The sequence below is a fragment of the Anolis sagrei genome, chromosome 5 (assembly GCF_037176765.1).
Source record: "Anolis sagrei isolate rAnoSag1 chromosome 5, rAnoSag1.mat, whole genome shotgun sequence".
Taxonomy (NCBI): Eukaryota; Metazoa; Chordata; class Lepidosauria; order Squamata; family Dactyloidae; genus Anolis; species Anolis sagrei.
This window is the reverse complement of record NC_090025.1, coordinates 109,466,647-109,488,106: the sequence shown is the minus strand read 5'-3', so window position 1 is coordinate 109,488,106 and position 21,460 is coordinate 109,466,647. Positions and strand designations below refer to the sequence as shown.

General features: G+C 38.8%; 1 protein-coding gene across 2 annotated transcripts in view; it reads right to left on the bottom strand.

Annotated features, from left to right (window-relative positions):
* Positions 1 to 944: 944 nt before the first annotated feature.
* The window catches only part of NCAPG (non-SMC condensin I complex subunit G), a 30,419-nt gene continuing 9,903 nt past the window's right edge, over positions 945 to 21,460 (bottom strand). The window contains exons 7-22 of one of the 2 annotated variants that reach the window (XM_060777913.2): positions 20,949 to 21,141; positions 19,433 to 19,576; positions 17,463 to 17,603; positions 15,823 to 15,946; positions 13,507 to 13,596; positions 12,058 to 12,237; positions 11,727 to 11,837; positions 10,671 to 10,790; positions 10,195 to 10,392; positions 9,681 to 9,862; positions 8,527 to 8,701; positions 5,936 to 6,097; positions 5,069 to 5,264; positions 3,882 to 3,965; positions 2,743 to 2,815; positions 945 to 1,230 (exon numbers count right to left, since the gene is read on the bottom strand). In XM_060777913.2, coding sequence (XP_060633896.2) covers positions 1,113 to 1,230; positions 2,743 to 2,815; positions 3,882 to 3,965; positions 5,069 to 5,264; positions 5,936 to 6,097; positions 8,527 to 8,701; positions 9,681 to 9,862; positions 10,195 to 10,392; positions 10,671 to 10,790; positions 11,727 to 11,837; positions 12,058 to 12,237; positions 13,507 to 13,596; positions 15,823 to 15,946; positions 17,463 to 17,603; positions 19,433 to 19,576; positions 20,949 to 21,141 — 2,291 coding nt within the window. In that variant the 3' untranslated portion in view covers positions 945 to 1,112. The remainder of the gene's footprint in view (positions 1,231 to 2,742; positions 2,816 to 3,881; positions 3,966 to 5,068; positions 5,265 to 5,935; positions 6,098 to 8,526; positions 8,702 to 9,680; positions 9,863 to 10,194; positions 10,393 to 10,670; positions 10,791 to 11,726; positions 11,838 to 12,057; positions 12,238 to 13,506; positions 13,597 to 15,822; positions 15,947 to 17,462; positions 17,604 to 19,432; positions 19,577 to 20,948; positions 21,142 to 21,460) is intronic. The other variant, XM_060777915.2, reaches the window with a different exon arrangement.

The window sequence follows — 21,460 nt, the reverse complement described above, 5'->3', positions numbered from 1 at the left end:
CTGCATGCTGGGAGAGCGTGTGCCTTTAAAGCCAGGTCTCCTCCGCAGACCAAGGGGAAAGCATTGCAGGAAGAGTGGTATATTAAGATCTTTCTTTAAAACCAAGTCTCCTCTGCAGACCGAGAGAAAAGCATCACAGGAAGAGTGGTATCTTAAACCCTTTATTTAAAACCAGGTCTCCTTTGCAGACCGAAAGAAAAGCATCACAGGAAGAGTGGTATCTTAAGTCCTTTCTTCAAAACAAGGTCTCTGCAGATCGAGGGGAAAGGATCGCAGAAAGAGTAGTAGCTTAACTCTGATGCTTTTAATCCAGGTCTTAATGAAAGGTACAAGGACAACTGATGCCATTGCTTAAAATAGGAAGGGGAGGAGATCCCCCCCCCCACACACACACACACAGTTGCCAGTGGTCCAGGTCTACCTTCATTTTTCAACAAAGGACCAAAAATGACGATCTGATGGCACGACTGTTTTAGGGAGCCTCGCAAAAATGGATCCAGGGCCGCTTCAGCCAAAATGCACAACCCTAATATCAACTAACCAGTTAATAATACCAGGCTCCTAGTAAAAACAATTTCCTCCATTACATTTTTGCATATTCCCTAACGTAGCCATCTGTTTTAAAATAAACCCATTACTCATACTTCATTATTCATATTAAGAAACTGAACAACTGAACAAATATTAACACTGTATTCTGTTCTCTGCTACTCACTGAAAGATGGTACATGTAATACAGTGGCTCCCAACCTTTGGCCCTCCAGTTGTTTTGGGTTTCAACTCCCATAAATTCTAGACACATGTTGCATGGTAAGACTCAACTGTAGTCCAAAGGGAGCTTTCCGCCTATGCCACATGCAAAATGACGATACAGCTTTGAATTAAGCTAGATGTGTTGCAAAACCTGGGTAATATGAAAGTGTGATTCTGAAACACCCACAGTATGCAGTACAGATTAATTTATTTAAAAGATAAACCATCTGAATTAACACTAATAACAAAAGATAATACAAGAGCAAGCCTTTCCTATCTTTATGAAGGAAAAGAAAAGGGAGGGCAATCTGAGAGATCAAGCAAAGGAATGTCATTGGTCTCCTTTTCCATCAATCACTTCATTCTGTGTCTAGAAACTGAGAAAGATTCTTCTTTGTCTTTCCAAGAGCAGCTGTTTTTGCTCGGCGGGATGGTCTTGTACTCGTCACTAAAGCAGCCTGGTGAACTTCTTCACTGCTGGAGAAAGACAGATTAGATGCCATATATACATACTAGGCTTGGGTGATCCAAAAATAAAAAGGTTCAAAACTCGTTTCGGATGTAGGGGTGCTGACGATTCGATTTTGAAATTATTTCCAAAATTTTCTTGAAAAAAAGATCGGAAATATCAGGAAATACGAATTGCCTTGTTTGCTTCGTTAATGGAAGGTGACCCTCCCTCCCTCCAGAACCATTAAAATCTTGCAGTTTCCCTTCCTTCCCTTGCAGCAAACTGATGCAGAGGGACGGGGTGGGCGTGGCTAAGCACAGCTCTTCTTGAAAGCCATGCCCCCAGTGGCCTTCAGGAAGAGCTGTGCTTAGCCATGCCCACCTCGTCCCTCTGCATCGCAGCTCGCCACCAGGGAAGGAAGGGAAACTGCAAGATTTTAAAACTAACCTCGCAGTTTCCCTTCCTTGGGTGGCAACGAACGGCGATGGATTGCACTCCCCCAGTGGCCTTCAGGAAGAGCTGTTCTTAGCCATGCCCACCTCGTCCCTCTTTGCATCGCCGGGCGTGCAAAGCCACATCCGAAAATAATTCCGAACAATGGGGAAGTTGTTTCAGTTCGGAATTGCTCCTCCCACTATTCCTGCATAGCTCAAAATTGGATCAAAAGGTAATTTAATCCGAATTAATTACGATTTTAGAAACTAATGAACGATCTTATCCAAGCTTAATACATACCATTGTTTTAGAGCCTTTAGTGTCCCCAATTATTTGACTGGTCATCACAAATTGGTATGAAAGATTCGGATCAAAGGTACTACTGCCCCTCTTTATGCCCATTTCTCTTCCTAATCACATTACTATCCCTTCCCATCCTCTTGACCTGCTTTCTCATGTTTCTTCTCCTGTAACTTGACCTAGCCAAGAATCAGAGGTCAATCAATGGCAAGCAAAGATTCTTCTGCCTGCTCCATGTTCCAGACTACCCTAATGCTCATGTCAAACACTAATGCCCTCCTTTAGCCACTACTTTGATATTCATCAGTTTTAAATATCTTACAATGTGTTAAAAGTTCTAATATTTATAACTGTTCATTTAGCATATACTTTTATAAGCTTATTCAGTCTTCATGTACCATCACTCACGTCACACTATTTGTAATTCCTTCTTGTTCGGGGTCTATGCTAATTGACAAAATAGTTGGAGACGATAGATATAGCATTTTGAACCAGGCTTTCCACACGGTTAAACTGATACAATGACATCATTTAAAATTGCTGTTCGGGAAGGGGGGGAATGGGGGGTGATGGGTGATACATAACTAAGTAATGTATAAAATGTCATTTAAAAAAATATTTACTTTTGGAATAAAACACGGGCTGCATATCCCTGATGCAAGCAAATGACCGAGCAGGTTAATTTAAGGATGTTTAGTTAACTACCTTCCTTGTAAAATAATTTGAAATGTGTCGGTAAAGGTATTTAATTCATCCAGTTATAACAGAGCAGCAGAAACCATCTTTGCTCCCATAAAAATTACCTTTCACTTCCAGAGTCTGCAGTTGTACGAGCTCTTCTTCTGGGTACAGATTTTGCTTCAGTTTCTCTTGCACCTAGAAATAATAAATTTTCTTTCATCAAGCTATCCTTTAATAACAGAGTTGGTTATTCCACCAGGTTTCCATGCTTCTCTCTCTTCTGATGCAATTCCATTATAAGGAGACACTTCTTTTGCTGTACCTGCCACAATTGTATCACTGGAGCACTTTGGTCAGACCCTCTAAGGGTGCCCTAAAAGCTCCACTGCCACCCAGAATATTAAAAAAGCAATACAAATGAGGTTTCCTGTAACCTATGGGACCAATGGGTCTGGGGAACTCAATTAAAGGGCTTTTAAAGAATGGAATAGAGTGACTGATACCAGATGAATTGCATCAATACTGTATCTGAAAATAAATATACATAGACACAGAGTTTAGGACACCGAACAGAATGCTTGCAGTTTGTTTGTATTTATGTCACATTGTGTCCCTGATAAATATAGGTAGCAAATTAGTATCAGGACAAATGTTCCTTAGAGAATTTACACTATGGATTCATGTCTCTTAGAGGACTGACAGAAAACAGATTCTAAATTGAGGATATTGGAATTGGGAGTGAGATAGAGAACAGGAAGGAAAATTGCAGACCACACCAAAAGTAAAACCTTCCACAAAAAATCACGAGTGAAGTCAGTGTTCTTGTATTTTTCATTTTTTCTAAGATTCACTATAACTTGTTCATATCCAGAAGCATACAGTTATGGTCCCACGACACATAATTGATTCATATAGTCAGATGAAGAAATACAAAGTGATTAATTAACCACATCAGCCAAATTGTGCTTTGTAGTGCAATGCCAGATGTGAAGAATTAACCCTTGAATTTTAAAAGGCCTCATAAGACCTCTCTGTTTTCATGCTTTAGTTCACTGAAGCAGAAAATAAAGCAGAAATCATGCCAAAGCTGTTGCTTTGTATATAAAATTGCTGGCAAACCATAGACTATAATGATGAGTATTTCAGAAAGCATAACTGTCAACATTTTTAATTCCCAAATACTGTTTTTAAAAAGTAAACACTGATTCCTATGATGTCACAAACAATTACAATCTTTTTTTAAAAAAAAACCATTACGTACCTTTCACAGCTTTGCTCCTTACAGATCTTGACTTTGTAGCTGTGTTCTCTCTCTCTTCAGTAGGTTGAGCAGTTTCTTTATTTGCTGTATCAATGAGCAATAAAGGAATTCATAGCAGTCAGGATTATTCCTACACATTAATCAGTAAGCATGTGCATTTGAGCCAAAAGGCATGTCGTTTTTGGGTCCATTTTCATCTGACCTCTCATTTTGTTTACTGGAAAGTTGCTCAAAAGGGGAGGGGTGCTTCTGTTTTCCTTCGGCAGAGATTTGGACCATTTCTACAATGGGAAATTTTAAAGACTCAATCCTCAGCCATTTTAAGGCCTATCTACATAAAAACTACCTCAGTTGTAGACCTCATTTACAACTGCAGGCTTGCCAAGTTTCAAAACAATTCACCAATCCACTGATTTTTTAATTATTATTTTTAAAATAAGACATACTGCAAGAATCGTAGTTGTCACTTGTGTCTATTCTCAGCCAATCAGAGCATGGACACCACCAGGCTTTTTATTGGCTGAGAGACACAAGGAGAGAAAAACTTCAACTCCCATCATGCACCCTATGGCCACCCTATGCTAGTGCCACTGGGAAAGCGGGTTCAAAGGGCCCTCTTTCTCAAGGAGGAGGTAACTTTTCAAGAAAAAAAATGGAGGAGACTTCCTCTGCCAGGGAGAAAAAGGTGCCACAGATACCCCTGCCTCAGGTATTTTGTGGACTTAAACACTTTCCAAAAATATCATCTCTCTGAATCTGTTTCACTGGTCTTTTTGTCTCTCTTTTCCCCCTTCTGTTTTTGGAAATTTAATGAAAATTGTCCTCCAAAAATTACAAATCTTTTCATTGTCAGTGATTTGGACCCAAGTCTACTAGTCAGTTCTATTTTCTACAAAGGTCTAGAAACAAAATTCCATAAGGACGGTAGCATTGTCACATGCATAATGCTCCAATATGATATGCCAGTGAAAAAAAACTTTTCTAGATGCAGTCCACTTAGATTTATATCCTACTTTTAAAGCAAAAATGGCACTCAAAAATGGCAAGCTGTAGTCCAAGAATGGTGTGCTCCCTCTGGCTAAACAAAGTTGATCAGCAACTCTGATCATTCTTCATTGTTTGCTATGGTTGTGCCTAGCTAATGTAAAGAATTCTTAAAACACACCAAAGTCTGTGCTCTACTTTACCTTCTTCAGATTGATCATTGGGGTCAGAAGTTCTGTCACAGTCACGCACAACAGTGTTGCCCTCAGTGTCTCGAGATACTTGAGAAGAATTGCTTTCCTGTGACACTCCAGAGATATCCCCATTGAGATGGTTTCTGCCATTTAAGTTGCTCCTCACTTTTTCAATCATTCTTAAGCATGCTTTATCTTTCACTTCCTGCAGAAGTAAAATGGATTTTTAAATCTCTAAAGTAGGGTTTAATATACAGACAGCCCACAAGTTACAAACATCCGACTTACATTTGACTCCAAGTTACAAATGGATGGGGCAACAGGGAGTGAGAGGAAATCTACCCCTTGGAAGGGAAATTCACTCCCGAAAATGTTGTCATGGGAAAAGGGGGTCTTCACTTAAATTCTATTACCAATCCTTGTTTCTATGACAACTCCTAGGAATGGGAATTCACCCCTGAAAGTGTTTCCATGGGAAAAAGGAGTCTCCACTGAAACTTTATCACCAATCCGTTTCCACAACAACCCAAAATTTTCAAATTCCAATTATCACAAAGACAGAAAGTGAGGTAATATCGTCTAATGGGCACAGACAGCAAAACAGACATCTATTTTAAATATATATATATATATATATATATATATATTTGGCTGGAGTAAAACTTTAAAAAATGTATCTGTTCAGATGTACATACAAATTCAACATAAGAACAAACCTACACAACCTATTTTGTTCGTAACTTGAGGACTGCCTGTAGATGTGTAATATTTATCACACACACCCTTGTCATACATTTTTCCATCTTACCCCTGCAATAGCATAAGATTTCTGGAATAATTAAGCATTTTAAGAAAAAGAAGTAAGACTTTACCTACCTCGTGGACCTCACCAAGCAGGACTAGAAGATCTTTTGCAAAATCTTTATTGAGTTCTAAAGAACTCAGAGCTTTTGTATAGATACGGACATCTGGAGAACTTGGATCCTTCAAAATTTCATTGCATAATTTTAGTGCTAAATTATCATGAGCTGTCAAACCCTGAAAAAGCCAAAGTAATGTTGTAGCATTTGGCAACAGATCATTTAAGGAAAAGTTAGTTATGTTGCGAACTTCAAGATTTTTCTGCAAAACTCTACTGTAGCCTGTATTTTGTTTAATATTTCTCCCAATATGGACTCCCCAAGTTAAAAACGATTAAGTCATCATATTAAGCCACTATTAATTTAAGTATTATAAAAACATTTTTAAAGACACAAAGGATCAAGTACAGCATTTTAAGAGCCAGTGTGGTGTAGTAATTGGAAGAGAAAACTGGAGTTAAAGCAATCATATTCCCATAAATAACAAAAACAAAAACTACATATATGCTCACTATTAAAAGACCATTCTGTACAACCAATTAATCACCCAATGCCTGTTTAAATAAAAAAAAAATCAGAATAAAGTGAAAGAGAGAGGGAAGGCCTGGCTAGTTTCCCATTTTCACAACCTTAAAGAAGGTGCTGAGAAAGCTCTCAGCATTCTCACCAGAAGGACCTGTGACTAAAGCCCTTGATGATCTTAAAACTCCTGCAGATTCATTCAAGGAGATTCTTTCAGACAGCATGGGCCTAAATCTATAAAGTTTTATAGGTCATAACCACCACTCTTAGAGTTGTGCCCCAGTTCGTATGAAAATGTACCAAGTTCGTATGAAAATGTGACTTATTTCCTGTGCTGGTTTATGACCGAAATAAATGATTTATTTGATTGATTGATTGATTGATTGATTGATCTGTGCCCAGAAATGAACCAACAGAAATGAACCTCCATCTGAACATTAGGAAGAACTTCCTGACTGTGAGAGCCGTTCACCAGTGGAACTCTCTGCCCCGGAGTGTGGTGGAGGCTCCTTCTTTGGAAGCTTTTAAGCAGAGGATGGATGGCCATTTGTCAGGGGTGATTTGAATGCAACATTCCTGCTTCTTGGCAGGGGGTTTGACTGGATGGCCCATGAGGTCTCTTCCAACTCTTTGATTCTGATTCTATGAACAGCCAGAGGTTTTAACAAAGGATTCCATGTAACCCTTTCAGCAGCTTGACTGCAGCATTTTCAACATGCTGAAGTTTTCAAACAATATCCAAAGGCAGACCCACATAGAAGGCATTTCTGTAATGCTAACAGATATAATCAAGGTGTCACTGTAGGAATATCTGTTGCCTCCAGAAACAAGCACACCTGACAACTAGCTGGCACTGTACAAATGCACTGGCCACTGCTGAAGCTTGGCTATTTTGGCTAGCTGAACCTGAACCAAAACAGCAAACGTAAGATTTTTTGGAGAAGTGTAGCATCATCTAACACAGACCAAATCCTTTTTTCTGATATGTCTTTCAACTTTTCAGAAGTACACAAGGCTTGCCAGCTTAAGATTTAGTTTCTTCACACTCATCCAGTCCATTATTGACCAGCATACAAAGATTTAGCAACAAAAACAAAAAAGAAGAAGCATGCAAATAGCTCCATAAGATTTATATGGAAAGGAGTTAGAGCTGGGTTCCATCAACTGATAACACTGAACTCCAAATTCTGAATAACAAAGGTTCATGTATTTCTTGAAAATATTATCTGAGAACGTAACCTAGGGCAATACAAACAGCAAAATCAAATTTCTTCTCTGCCATTAATGTGTCTGCAAGGACCTGGCCTGCAGATCAGTTTCAAGTGGTCAGAGGTCTATTACAAACAGGACAAAGAGGAGAAAATCTAGACTGCTGAAGCTCCTGCGGTGAAAAACTTATCTGACACTTTGCAGAGAAAATCACTCCAATCTGCTCAAACCTTGGATGCTATAAGTGATACAGATTCAGTTAATGTAAATCTGGTCCTTTCTTTTCAAGTGACAATATATACTTTTCAATTTGTGTAACCCAAGCATAGGGACAGGATCCTTGGAGATGTGAAAACAATCATGCATTGGTTATATTCTTGCTCTTCCTAGTTTGTTTCAGCTTCCTGAAGGAGATGGTTACAAAAAAAAAACTATTTTAAATTTCCTCCCTGGATCTCACCATTTCAGATAATTATAGGTCAGTCTTCAGCAAACTGTTTTGGGGTAAGGTTCTAGAGTAAGGGTCCCCAAACTAAGACCTGTGGACCAGATGAGGCTCTCCAAACTCATTTACCCATCATCTCAGTGCTTTAACCCACTGCACCACCAGGGGGCCCTGGGCACAATATAGGAGACCCCTAATCATTCAAGACAACCCCATTGGATGACATGGGCAGATGTAATGATGGCACGAGTGTATTTATTTCCTGCCTTCATTATATCAAACTGCTGCAATTATCAGAAAAATCTGACACTAACAGACCTTTAAATGGTATGGGACATCAATAACTTCACATTGATGACAAGGAAACTGTACATTTACCACAATCAAAATGTATACACAGAGATCAACCCATTGATAAGATTTAACCATACCGGGTAATTTTGGGTATTTTTAGTACACCGATCCAGTCCACTTGGTCTTGTCAAATCGACTAAGAGTTCAGCAACATTACTGATATCAACTTCTGACAATGGTGATGTTGCAGGCGCATTGAACAATATATGCAAAGTTGGAAGAAAAGCTTCTTCAAAGCACTCCTGATTAGCCCTGGATTTTTTAAATATGCAAGATAAAATATTAATATATTTTACATGTTCACTAAAATCAATTGTATTATTATTATTATTATCATTATTATTATTACTATAACTTTAGTTGTACCCCGCTAGCATCTCCCAAAAGACTCGATGCGGCTTACATAGGCCAAGGCCTCAAAACACAACACAATACAACACTACAACACCTAAAGCAAATTAAAAACAGTTAAAGCAATATTAACAAGCCATAAACAATACATCAAGACACTATAAAACGGCCGGACCAAAGTAGTGGGTACAAGATTAAAAGTGCTGATGTGGCAGGAAGTATGTAGGATTATAGGGTAAGTGCAGTGTGCGGTGTGCAACAATCTTAGTTCTACTAAAGTGCTTCTGGGACTTGGTATTGGAGATTCCGAATCTGGGAAGGCACATCGGAACAGCCAGGTCTTCAAGTTCTTTCTAAAGACTGCCAATGTAGGGGCCTGTCTAAGATCTTTTGGGAGGGAGTTCCAGAGTCGGGGGGCCACCACAGAAAAGGCCCTGTCTCGAGTCCCCACCAAGCGCGCCTGCGATGAAGGCGGAATCACGAGCAGAGCCTCTCCGGATGAACACAGTGAGCGTGTGGGTTCATAGACGGAGATGCGGTCACGCAGGTAGGGTGGTCCCAAACCGTTTAGGGCTTTGAAGGTAAGCACCTGCACCTTAAATTGGGCTCGGAACATAAACGGCAGCCAGTGGAGCTCCTTGAACAGGAGGAGTTTTAGTTGTGTCAACTAAAATCTTGACTGAAGCTTTGAAAGTTTATGTGTTTTAAAACCAATACTAAAAAAGGAGAGATATGTAAGATTGCATTGTGAGGCATATTTCATTACTAAATGACAAGAGTCCCTCCACCTCTGTTCATTTAAGTTCAGTTCAAACACAAATTAAAATATTTAAGACATAGAAAAAATAAAATGCAGAATATCAGAAAAACAAAGCCATACCTATTTGAATAAGCAAACAAAGGGAAGAAAACTCCCAATGAATGCCGGAGACGAACATCTTCTTCGGTTACTGGGTTATACCACAACAAAATAAGACGAGAAAGAAGCTTAGCACTGATCAGTCTCCCAGTGAACATGAGCTTGGCCAGGCCTTCAGCAGATACTGTTCTAAGTTCTGAAAACTGAGGAAAGTTTTTTATTAAAAGCTGCCATTATGTAATCTCATAGGTTTTCATTCTACTGAGTCTAATGTGCCATTGAATCTAATGTAGCCTCTCCAAACTTAGGGTGCGCATTAGATTTGCGTGATATGGTATTCTTAGTGCTGAACCAAAGCAAAAGGGGAAGTTGCTTCAGGAGCTGGACCAGGAGCTCCTCATTTAATTGCCATGGCAACCTCACTATTTTAAGTGAGTAGTGTAGATGGGGCCTAACCTCCAGCAAAAGTATTACTGCCAAAACTTAGACCTTAACTAATCCTTTAACATGATATATCTTGGTTTCAATGCCTTACCTCACTGTCTAAGAACCCAGAAATAAGCTGAAGCAGATTGTGTTCAGTTTCCTTGATTGTCTCATTTTCATCCTTGTCGTTTTCATTTTGGGAATTTCCCTCATTTGCTTTGAATGGTTCTATTCCAAATGTCATAAGCTGATCAAAGATCGCCTTCAAAGCACTTAATTTAATCTTCATTTCATCAATTTGCAAGACCTGGGTGGTTTTTAAAAAGACAAGACAATTCTATGCATACAGAATAGGAATATAAAACTAATATGAAACTAATATGTCTTACTTTCTAACTACAAAATTTCAAGGTTTCAGAAGAAAATGCTGCACCTGTCTATTCATTCTTAGTCTGGATGAATTTTATTAACACAAATTGACTCCTTCCACTTAAAATATTCTTTGAGCAATACGAGACCCTAAATGATAACGCTTCTTGGCTAAATAGTGATGACATGAATATAAACCAACCCAGAAGCCTTTACCTGCAACAGTAATGCAAGATGCTGACTGGCAAAGTCCTTGCTCTGCAGAGCACAGCAACTCAAACACAAAACTGCCGTATTTCTTACAGCTGGATGAATATTGGTAACCCCTGGAATTATCTAGAAGACAAACAGATTGTAACAATGATTTCACACCTCATCCATACAAATAGACAAGGCAATGTCTTGACTTTCTGTCCCATTCTACCTTCCTTCCATGCAAATCTTGCTAATGTCCCATGGCTTGGGTAACAATGCTTTCAATCTAATACATGTAGTGTCTTCCCCAAAAAGTATCTAAAGAGGTTAGATAAGACAGTAGCTAGAAAGACAGCCTTTTTTTCTTTAACCATCCTCATCGGGAGAAAAATTGACACATTATGCCACCTTCATGCATCTTATTTATGAATTCTGTCCACCGATGATTGTTTTAGCCTGTATTTGTTCCATGATTGCAGAAAAGCTATACAGGCAGTCCCTGGGTTGTGAACAAGATAGCTTCTATAGCTTTGTTCTTAAGTTGAATGTGTATGTCAGTTGGAACAGGTATGTTTTTTAAATGTGACTTCAGCCAAAAATATTTCTTTTTAAGCTTTAGATATCATAGGGAAGGGTTAACACCCATGTGCTGTTTACTTTGCTGTCTGTGCCCCTGTTCAGAAGATCTCACCTTACTCTCTGTCCCTGTGACCATTGGATTTTGAAAATGTTGGGTTGCCATGGAAACAAGAATGGGTGATAAAATTTCAGTGGGGAGACTGGTTTCCCATGATAACTCTTCCAGGAGTGAATTTCCCGTTTGTAACTAGGAGTCACATGTTAAGTCAGATATTTGCAACACGGGGACTGCCTGTATATAGCTTTTTAAACTTTACTGGAACAGTAATATTTTGACAGACAGTATATCTGGTAAAAGAAATGCCCGGAACTGCAACTTTTGCAAACTTATGTGCAAGGCTAACATAAGAACAGAATTAGTTTACATTCACGGTTTATGTCAAGATATGTACTCTCAACTTTCCCATATGACAAGCATCTGTTTTCCTTTCCACTTACTAAGGACTCAATTATTCCATCCAGCGTTGGGCCTAATCCTTTGGAACTGGACAGTTGTTTTAGAAGTTCATTACACATTATCAGGCATTTCAGCAGAGTTTCGGGATCATTCTTTAAAGCAAAAACATCACAATTAAGTTTAAATGTAATGCAACCAATATTATTATTAAACTACACTAGAAAATGAAATTTCATGACAAAAACATAAACATTAAAAGTGCTTTATAATTTACCTGATATTCTTAAATGCTGTTTATAAAATACATACATACTCTCACTTTAAAGAAAGGGAGGGGGGATACGACCAGAGAATAAATGTAAAATGCAATACCTTTTCCATGCATATTTCTTTTGTTTGAGGCTGTTCTGCCTCTTTCAGTAATTCGCTTTTTTTGCTTTCAAGCTCTCTTATACTCTCTTTCAACACAGAGGCTTGACTGAAATCCTGCAGAGCCACACATTTTTCCAGAGCATCTTTTGTTTCCATGAGTTTCACTTTAACTTCAGCCAACTGGGTGAAAATTACAACGGAAGATTCATTGGTGTCATTTCTAAGATTAACATTTTGTTCTTAAGTCCTCTCAGTTTTAGGTTTGTATTACAATCATCAACATGAAAATTAAAAAGATTATCAGACATATGTCTCAATGTGTTTTATTCCAGTTGTTTTATACCTGGCAAAATCATGTCAACACTTGATTCTTTGCATTTGCTGCCCATTAAATGCCAGATGCTTAATAAATAACATGAAGTGCTCCATCTTACAGAAACACACACGGACAAGGACTCCACACTAAAGTCCCTACAGCATACCAGGCTATTGGAAATGAAAATTCATCCCTAAAGATGCAGCTTGGTGGACAGGAAAAGAAATTTAAAGATTGGCTTAAAGTCAACCTGAAAAACTGTGGCATAGACACCGATAACTGGGAAGCCCTGGCCCTTGAGCACTCTAATTGGAGGTCAGCTGTGACCAACAGTGCTTCAGATTTCAAAGAGGCACGAATGGAGGGTGAAAGGGAGAAACATGCCAAGAGGAAGGCATGTCAAGACAACCCTGATCAGGACCACCTTCCACTGAGAAACTGATGTCCTCACTGCGGGAAAACATGCGGATCAAGAATAGGGCTCCACAGCCACCTACAAACCTACCGCCAAAATACTGGACTTGGAGGACCATCATCCTCAGGCTATGAGGGATTGTCTGAGGAAGTAAAGAAGGCTTCTAGTCCAGATAAACAGGACAGATGAATTACAAAAACAGCAAATGCTATTTTGTGACAAGCAGGCTCCCCTGCTGCCTCCATCCTCCCTCATCAAAGACAGACAAGGAAAATATGGTTTTGATGGTCCTGAAGGAATCCTGTGCAGGAGGATTTCCAAAGCTTCTCTTAATTCTCCAAAATGTTAAAATGAAATCATTTTTAAAGGCATTTTAAGCTACTGCGGCCTGCAGAAGCACCCAGAGATCAAAGGTCTGCCTGCAGCAGAGATCAGAAAATGAAGAGCTAGGAATTTCTCCAAGTTCAAACTATATGATCTGATTTAGCACATTTGGTTTATTATAAATTATTATACTCCAGGGTTGTTTTTTTTAAAATTATGTTTTCGGAATGACTGTAATAACATGAACAGAGCAGCATATATTTCCCTTACATATAAAACAAATAACTACAACTGAAAGAATACGACCCTTTTTTAAAAATTGAAAATAACTGGCACCACATCCCTGGCCCTCAAATCTCCTGAAATTACCCACTTCTGCTCCATTTACATTTACCTGAAGCTGTTGTTTCCTTATTTCAGTAGGATCTGGTGGATTATCTACTGTAATAACCGCTTCACGAACCTCTGAAATGATTTCAGCTACCTAGGAATGTAGATAAAATTAGGACCAAGCTGAAATTTAGGAGGAAAAGGGACCCACAAACATTTCCCCCCAAAATGCTGAATAAAGGAGGAAAAAAAGACCCTAATTGATTTTGCAATAATGAATAAGTTAGTCCATTTACCATTACAAACCAAAACAATCTCAACAAATACTTCAGTAAAATCTCCTTATTGTCTTGAGCCAGCAGCTGTTTTAGTAATTGTTTTTCCAATCTTTCTTCCTAGCAACAGTAACAACACCACAATTGGTTATGTCAGTGGTTCTCAACCTGGGGTCCCCAGATGTTTTTGGCCTACAACTCCCAGAAATCCCAGCCAATTTACCAACCGTTAGGATTTCTGGGAGTTGAAGGCTAAAAACATCTGGGGACCCCAGGTTGAGAACCACTGGGTTATGTGATACTATCGCTGCTCAAAGGAACAAGGCCAGTTTGATACAAAATACAAAATGTAAGCAGCAGTTAATTAGGGCAATCAACATGATCCAGTGTTCAACTATTGGGAAATTATGTGATCTCCCATAAAAAAATGTGTTATACAAAGCAGAAAAAACTGATTCAGCCAACAAAATAGGAAAGTAGTCAGCAAACATACCAAGAAATGAAAAAGAGAAAATATATAATGGAAGCAAGCTTGCAACAAATAATGGAAGAATGTTTAAAGTATTCCATGAGTACTATGCAGTTCTATACAAAAAAAATGTAAAACTCCGTAAGAAAAGATTGGTAAGTATCTACAAAAACATACATTCTCAAATATTTTGCAGCAACTGCTATCAAAAACCCAATTTCATTTGAAGAAACTTTAGTGGCAATTAGAAAAACAAAGATTAATAAGTTCCAGGTCCTGATGGTTTATCAGCAAGATATTACAAATGCATTAAAGAATGTGAACCAGTGTTAAACTCAGTTGGGGGAATTATGTGATTTCCTATGAAATTCCATCTCTCATATTGAAAATATTCCTCCCTCAATGATAAGATACTATAAGCACACCAAACAAAAAAGTGTGGTGGACAGCTCTCGTTTCACCTGCCAACTACCCACCCTTTCCCAAGGAAATAAAGATGAAGCATTAGGTATTGGGCATTGCTACAGAAAGTCCCCTAACCCAATCTTTCCCAAGAGAATGGTCAGATGGGGAAAGAAATATGACTTTTTTGGGTGCTGCTCTACAGACACCTTCTGGTTGTAGCATCCAGCATACATAAATGAAAAGGAAGTATAGGCAGTCTCCAAGTTACGAGCAAGATAGGTTCTATAGATTTGCTCTTAAGCTGAATGTGTATGCAAGTTGGAACAGGTACACTTTTAAGAGTAACTTAGCTTTACATAGCATAGGAAAGGGTTAACATCCCTGTGGTGTTTGTTTTCCTGTCTGTGCCCCTATTCAGAAGTTTCAGTGGAGACACCTTTTCCCCGTGATAATAGCTCCTCCAGGAGTCAATTTCCCTTCCTAGGAGTAGATGTCCTTCAATTCCTATTGTCTCACCCCCATTCTTAACTAGGAGTCATTTGTAAGTCGGTTGTTTGTAACTCGGGGACTGCTTGTATGCACTATGGATCAGATTTCTAAAAACGTGTCACTACAGAAACCAACACTCTTCTCAACCTGTGTTTTCCAAAGAAAAGGCTGGGTGTCGTTGGGCATGCTGAGAATATGAATCGATTTGCGATAAAAGATTATTTTCCAAGCCCTCACCAGTCTTGCTCAAGTAATTGTTCTTATTAGAAGGCTGAGAGCATGTGCTATTGAACACTTCTAGCGAGAGGTACACAGGGCATCACATACTTTATTTTAGCTGCTCCAATGCAGGAAATGCCATTATAAAGCAGGGTTGCTGATTTGAAACTACGTGGCATGGTTTCCCAGAATTCTCCTCCAGGTGAGAAGATTAGACAATTCCAAGATAAAAGATAGATTGCTTGCTACATTTGCTATGCAAAACTTCTATGTGGAAACCTAAATAAAGACTAAGGTAACACACAGTTATTTTCTACAACTGGGTCCATCTAATACAACAAATGCTACTTTTGTGTACAGATACATGTGTGTGTTTGTATTTGGAACATTTAGTAGATCTTCAAATATATTTTATAATGTTACCATTTATCATGAGAACTAGGGAGAATTGAGATTATTTGCAAATGCAACTAGTACAGTTGTAACCAATACCATAAGCCTTAAACATCTAGAAACAACATACAGTCTGGATTCTTCTGTCGTCATCTTTCAGAATTTGGAGCAGGTTTTCCGTAAGTGATGGTACAAGGGATGCTGAAGTGGTCGGAGCCATGAGGATTTTTTGTAAGACAGTCAACAATCTCTTTCTTAACAAAGAAATAATAAGAGGTGAAGATTTCCAAAACAATTGAAAATATTTATAATTATTATTAAAATCTTCCTTTATGAACCAGCTAGAGCCTTAAGAGCAGCTGGGGATGCCCTGCTCTCGGTCCCACCACCTTCATAAGCATGACTGGTGGGGACGAGAGACAGGGCCTTTTCAGTGGTGGCCCCTCGGCTGTGGAACTCCCTCCACAGTGAGATCAGACTGGCTCCTCCTGGTCTTCAGGAAAAGGTTAAAGACCTGGCTTTGGGGAGTAGCGTAATATTCTGACTTGAATGTAGAAGCTTGAAGAACGACTATGGGACTTGGCACTATGTTTTAAATCTGTTTTATTGCATTTATATGTTTTAATTGTTTATAATTTGAAATGTTAGGTTTATTATTTAAATCTATACATAATATGCATTGAATTTTGCCATAATCTGTAAGCGGCTCACCCCTTTGGGGTGAGAAGAACTGAATATAAATATAGTAACTTATTTTATTTATTTATTTATTAGCTAAAAAACTAGCTTTGGTCTCAATATTAACTTCAGATTACTCTATACAGTGGTTCTCAACCTTTTCTTGTCTCCATGTTTGAGACTCCAATTCCCAGAATTCTTGACTCTTAGCCATAGTAATGCTGCTGGGAACAGAGTCAAAAACATTAGGAGGACCAAAAGTTGAGAATTATGTCTCCTACTATTTAATGTTCCAAACTCTACAAGCATTGTGGAGCTTTCCCCCAAAAAAAGATGCCAAATCCATCTGAACAAGTTTTGTATTAATAAAAAAACATGCTGAGAATATGAATTGATTTGCTATAAAAGATTATTTCCCAAGCCCTCACAGACTTGGATTTGATACACGTTGATAGTTTTGATCTGTACATAATATTCTACTCCTAGCCAACAATGTTCTACCACCTATAACTCATTTATGTTGAGCAATATTATGAATCAATACCATATCTCTTTAATCATCTGTCAACACAATGAGGGGGAGACTTGTTAATCACTTCTATTACTTTCAGTGAGTGGTGTGAATTGCTCAAATATATATTATACATGTGTATGTTACTTAGTAGCATGCCAGGCTTTTAAAAATGTACCTATGTAACTTCACAATAACTTTTGTACTTGCTGTATTTCTGTTTTAAATAAGTAAAACTCGCATTTACATTCAATTCATTCATCTGATTTTGATCATTAAAGAGTCAAGTCCTATTGTACTGCTGAATACTGATTATGATTTATTTTTGCACAAAACAACATAGCTAGAACTTGCAATACAACATGTAATATGCAGTAATAGTGGATGCTTTTCCAGAAGTCCATGATCCCCAAAGCAAAGAAGTCAAACATTAGAAAGAGGCAAGGAACTTCCACCATAAAATTATTTATTTATTTACCATATTTATATACCACCTTTCTCAGCCCATGGGCAAATCAGGGCTGAGAAAGGCGGTCAAATTCAGTGATCTAACATCTGTTTGCTGTCAACTTAAATCTTACCTTCCTCCCTCTTCAGAGGTATCCATACAGCCGAGCATAAGAATCAGCTGCTGACCTATACATTCTTTGGTCATCAAATTATCAAGACAGGTCATATCTTCCTTTTCTTCTTGACTGAGAACTGGCAAATTCTGAAGGTAACTTCATAAAAATGAAAAATGTATTTATATTCTTCACAAACATTTATTTCTTTATTTATGGCAAACATACTTTGTGTTTAGCACTTTAGGCACTAACAAATTATAGACTGGCTTATTCTGTCTACAAACAGCGATGCAGCCTCCATTTCCACTAATGAGCATACTCTACTATCATGTTCTTTTTCCTTGGCCTTGCAAAATAGCTTTTGTGTGCAAGTGCTTCATTTCTGGCCCTTCCAAGATCATGTTGCACACACACACACTAGCTTGGGTACCCGGCATTGCTTGGGTTTTTTTTTTAAGTCTTTTTTTTTTTTTTTTTTTTTTTTTTTTTTTTACAAAACGCATAAGGTTGTGAGTGAACTACAACTCACATCATGCCAGGTTAACCCCGAGAAACTCCATCAGTATTTAAAGTTTGTCATGCTAGACACGTTTTCTCTAGATGTATCATTGGTGGGGTTCACTGTGCTCTCTGGCTGCAGGGCAAACTACAACTTCCACTATGGTAAGCCAGTCCCCTCACACCGCTCCAGTAGGTTGAGTTAGTCATGGAGGTTCTGTGTGCCAAGTTTGGTCCAAGTCCATCATTGGTGGAGGTCCCCGTTTCTCTAGTTGTGGGTGAACTACAATGCCCAGAAATAAAGGTCAGTTCTCACCAAACCCCTCCAGTAATCAAATTTGGGCATATCAAGTATGTGTGCCAAGTTTGGTGCAGATCCATCAGTGTTTGGGTTCACAGTTCTCTCTGGATGTAGGTGAACTATACCCCCCCCCCCCCCCCCAAAAAAAATCAAGGTGAATTTCCCCCAAATATCTCCACTATTTTTTTGCTGGTCATGGGGTTTCTGTGTGTCAAGCTTGGTCCAATTCCATCTTTGGTGGAGCTCAGAGTTCTCATTTATTGAAGGTGAACTATAAATCCCAGTACCTACAACTCCAAAATGTCCAGGCCAGTTCCCCTCCAAACCCACCACTATTCAAATTTGGGAATATCAGATATGAATGTCAAGTTTGGTCCAGATCCCTCATTGTTTGGGTTCACAGTGCACTCTGGATGTAGGTGAACTACAACTCCTATAAAACCCTCCAAAGACCTTCAGTGTTTTTTCTTGGTCATGGGAGTTCTGTGTAGCATCTACAACAGCTATAAATCGAGGTGAATTCCCCTCAGATCCCTCCAATATGTTTTGTTGGGTCATGGGGGTTCTGTGTGCAAAATGTGGTCCAAGTCCATTATCAGTAGGGGTCACAGTGTTGTGTCTTGTTGCAGGGTGAACTACAACTTCCATCATGTGGAGTCCGTCCACCAACCCCCTACAGAATGTTCAGTTGCTGATCGGTTCCTCTGTTTGCTGTGTGCCACAGTAAAGGGTTAATGGATAGGCAGTAGGTGGGGTCATGCAAGGATTATGGGAGAGGCGGTGGGCAGGTCATGCAAATTCCACACCAATTGAGGGAGAAAGGAATCCTGGGAGGTGTCTTTGGTGGAGGAAAAACAGAAAATCAAGGCTGAAATGGTCCCCCATCTGAAAGCCTTCACTTGGGTAGTGTGCACGATAGCATTTGTGGAGGACATTGGCAGGGCTTTTGGACATATTCATCGTAATCTGCAATGTCAGTTTTGGAAGGGCCATGGGTGTTTCCTGCTCGGTGGGAACTATAGCCTGTTTGTGGAGGTGGGATTCTGTCTGTGTAAGCAGACACCCCTACACCACATACACACATAAACATTTTCACTTTTATTATGTGTACAGAAGATAGATAGATAGAGAGAGAGAGAGAGAGATAAGAAATGAGTTATTTTCTAATTTACTACTATTAGTTTACCTTAAGAGATAATCTGCGTATACAGCAGGTTCTGGCAGAACAGACTCTAAAAGTTCTTCTTCTTTGTGAGATTTTAAATACTCACATAGTGCCTTCCAAAATAGGGCACTTTCTGCAGTTAGCTTTTCCACTGGAATTACTTTCCTTTAAAACAAAACACACAGCTGTCATTTTCTCATTAAACTGAAAGTACAGTTTGATCCCCAATGAAAGTGAACATAATATACCTATCCCAAATATGCATTTTATAGGCTCTTTTCACACAAGCAGCCCCCATCTCTCTGTAATAGACCTATCAAAGAATTGTAGTGAGGCAACTATGGAGGCTGACCATTTTCACCCCACTGAGATATATGGAACATGTAAATAGGCTGCAAACTGCAATTGAAGTGAAAGAAGGGCAAGTTCTCCTCTTTTCCTTAAGTACAACAGCTACAGCAGTGGGTCCCAACCTTTTTTCGACCAGGGGCCACTCTCCAACAATAGTACCAAAAGGATTGCAAATCTGTTTTTTGTCAACTTTAGATTTGGTTTGGTTATATGGGGTACTAATTCAGAAATTGCATTGGACAGACCACATCAGCTCTAGTTTCTGATACAGGATATATGGCATCCAGTAGTCGCCATCTGCTTGCTCACAGAAAACCATATTTAATCATCCTCGGCATCGTATGAAGGTTTTGCGAGACAAATGCTCTCGTTGCAACGGTGTAGTAACGGTGAGGCCGTGGACCATATTGTAGTACTTGTAGACCACTGGTGGTCCACAAACCACAGGCTGGGAATCAATGAACTAGATGGACCAGCAGTGCACCTGCCCTTGCATTCATTCACTAAAGTCTGGAAATCTTCCGCCCCCAAACCATTCATCTCAAAGGTGAGGAGAAAGACAAGGGATGGGCAATAGGGGTGAGTATGGAAACCAGCCTTCTGTCCCTGACACCCAGTGGAGGCCACAGTGCCAAAAGCATCTGCTTTTGAAAAACAGGAATTTTTAATATTTAACATCTAATATTTAAAAGGTGAATCACTCTACTTTGAGGTTTTGAAGAGAATGAACACATGGGGGGAGGGGTTCAAGAGGAAAGAAAGGGGGAGAGAAGAGAAACTGGGAGGAGTCAATGATACACCAAAACACATGTTGTGTATTCCTGATGTAAAAGCAGTCTTGCTTTTTCTGGTGGCAACCATGGTATCAAAAGTATGAGCTCCAGTTTGCTTTAGCTTTCAAATATTTGGCTGCATATTAGTGATGTTTCATAAATTACAGAATTGGGCTTTTTTTAATGGAAAGAAATGTGACATTTAAATGCTAGTGCAGGTATACTACTTTTTGGAACAAAGTTACCTGACATAGCACTAATCCAAATCAAAACTGATATTGAGTTCTAACAGCATAAATCTTGAGTTTCCTTCCCAACTGTCAATCATAGTTCCTTTTTACTCAGATGAAATAAAAACTCTGAAATCAAAGTGTCAAATAGAAATATATTTTAAAGTCATAACGCAAACTTACCTGTCATCAAGTTCTGTAAAGTTTTTAATCACATCATTGAGTGGAGACAATGAAAACATTGCATTAAGTGCTGAAATGCCCACTTCAGGGCAACTTTCCACATCCAACCAGTGAAGTAATTCTAACACGTTCCCTTCCGCTAGACGTAGCCATGCTTGAAGAAGTTGCTTCTTTACCACATCTTTCACTGGGTCTATTAGGCAAAGAAATGTCAACTCAAATACAATTTTTCAAACTATCATTGTGGAATCAGTGCATTTGTGTACATATTCACTTTTACCATATCTAGTCCAAAGCTAAATATGTCATATTAAATTGCATTCATATTATAAACAAAGCTTTTTCTGAATTAATAGTAATTGTAGATTTTCTTCTAGAACCATTATAGCAATTTGTAGCTATTCTTCCCTAACTTCACTGTAAGACACTTATTCCAACATTTTAGTTGCCATCAGTAATTCTCACTAAACAGTTCACCATACATCTATCTGCACAAGATTTACTACTTAACT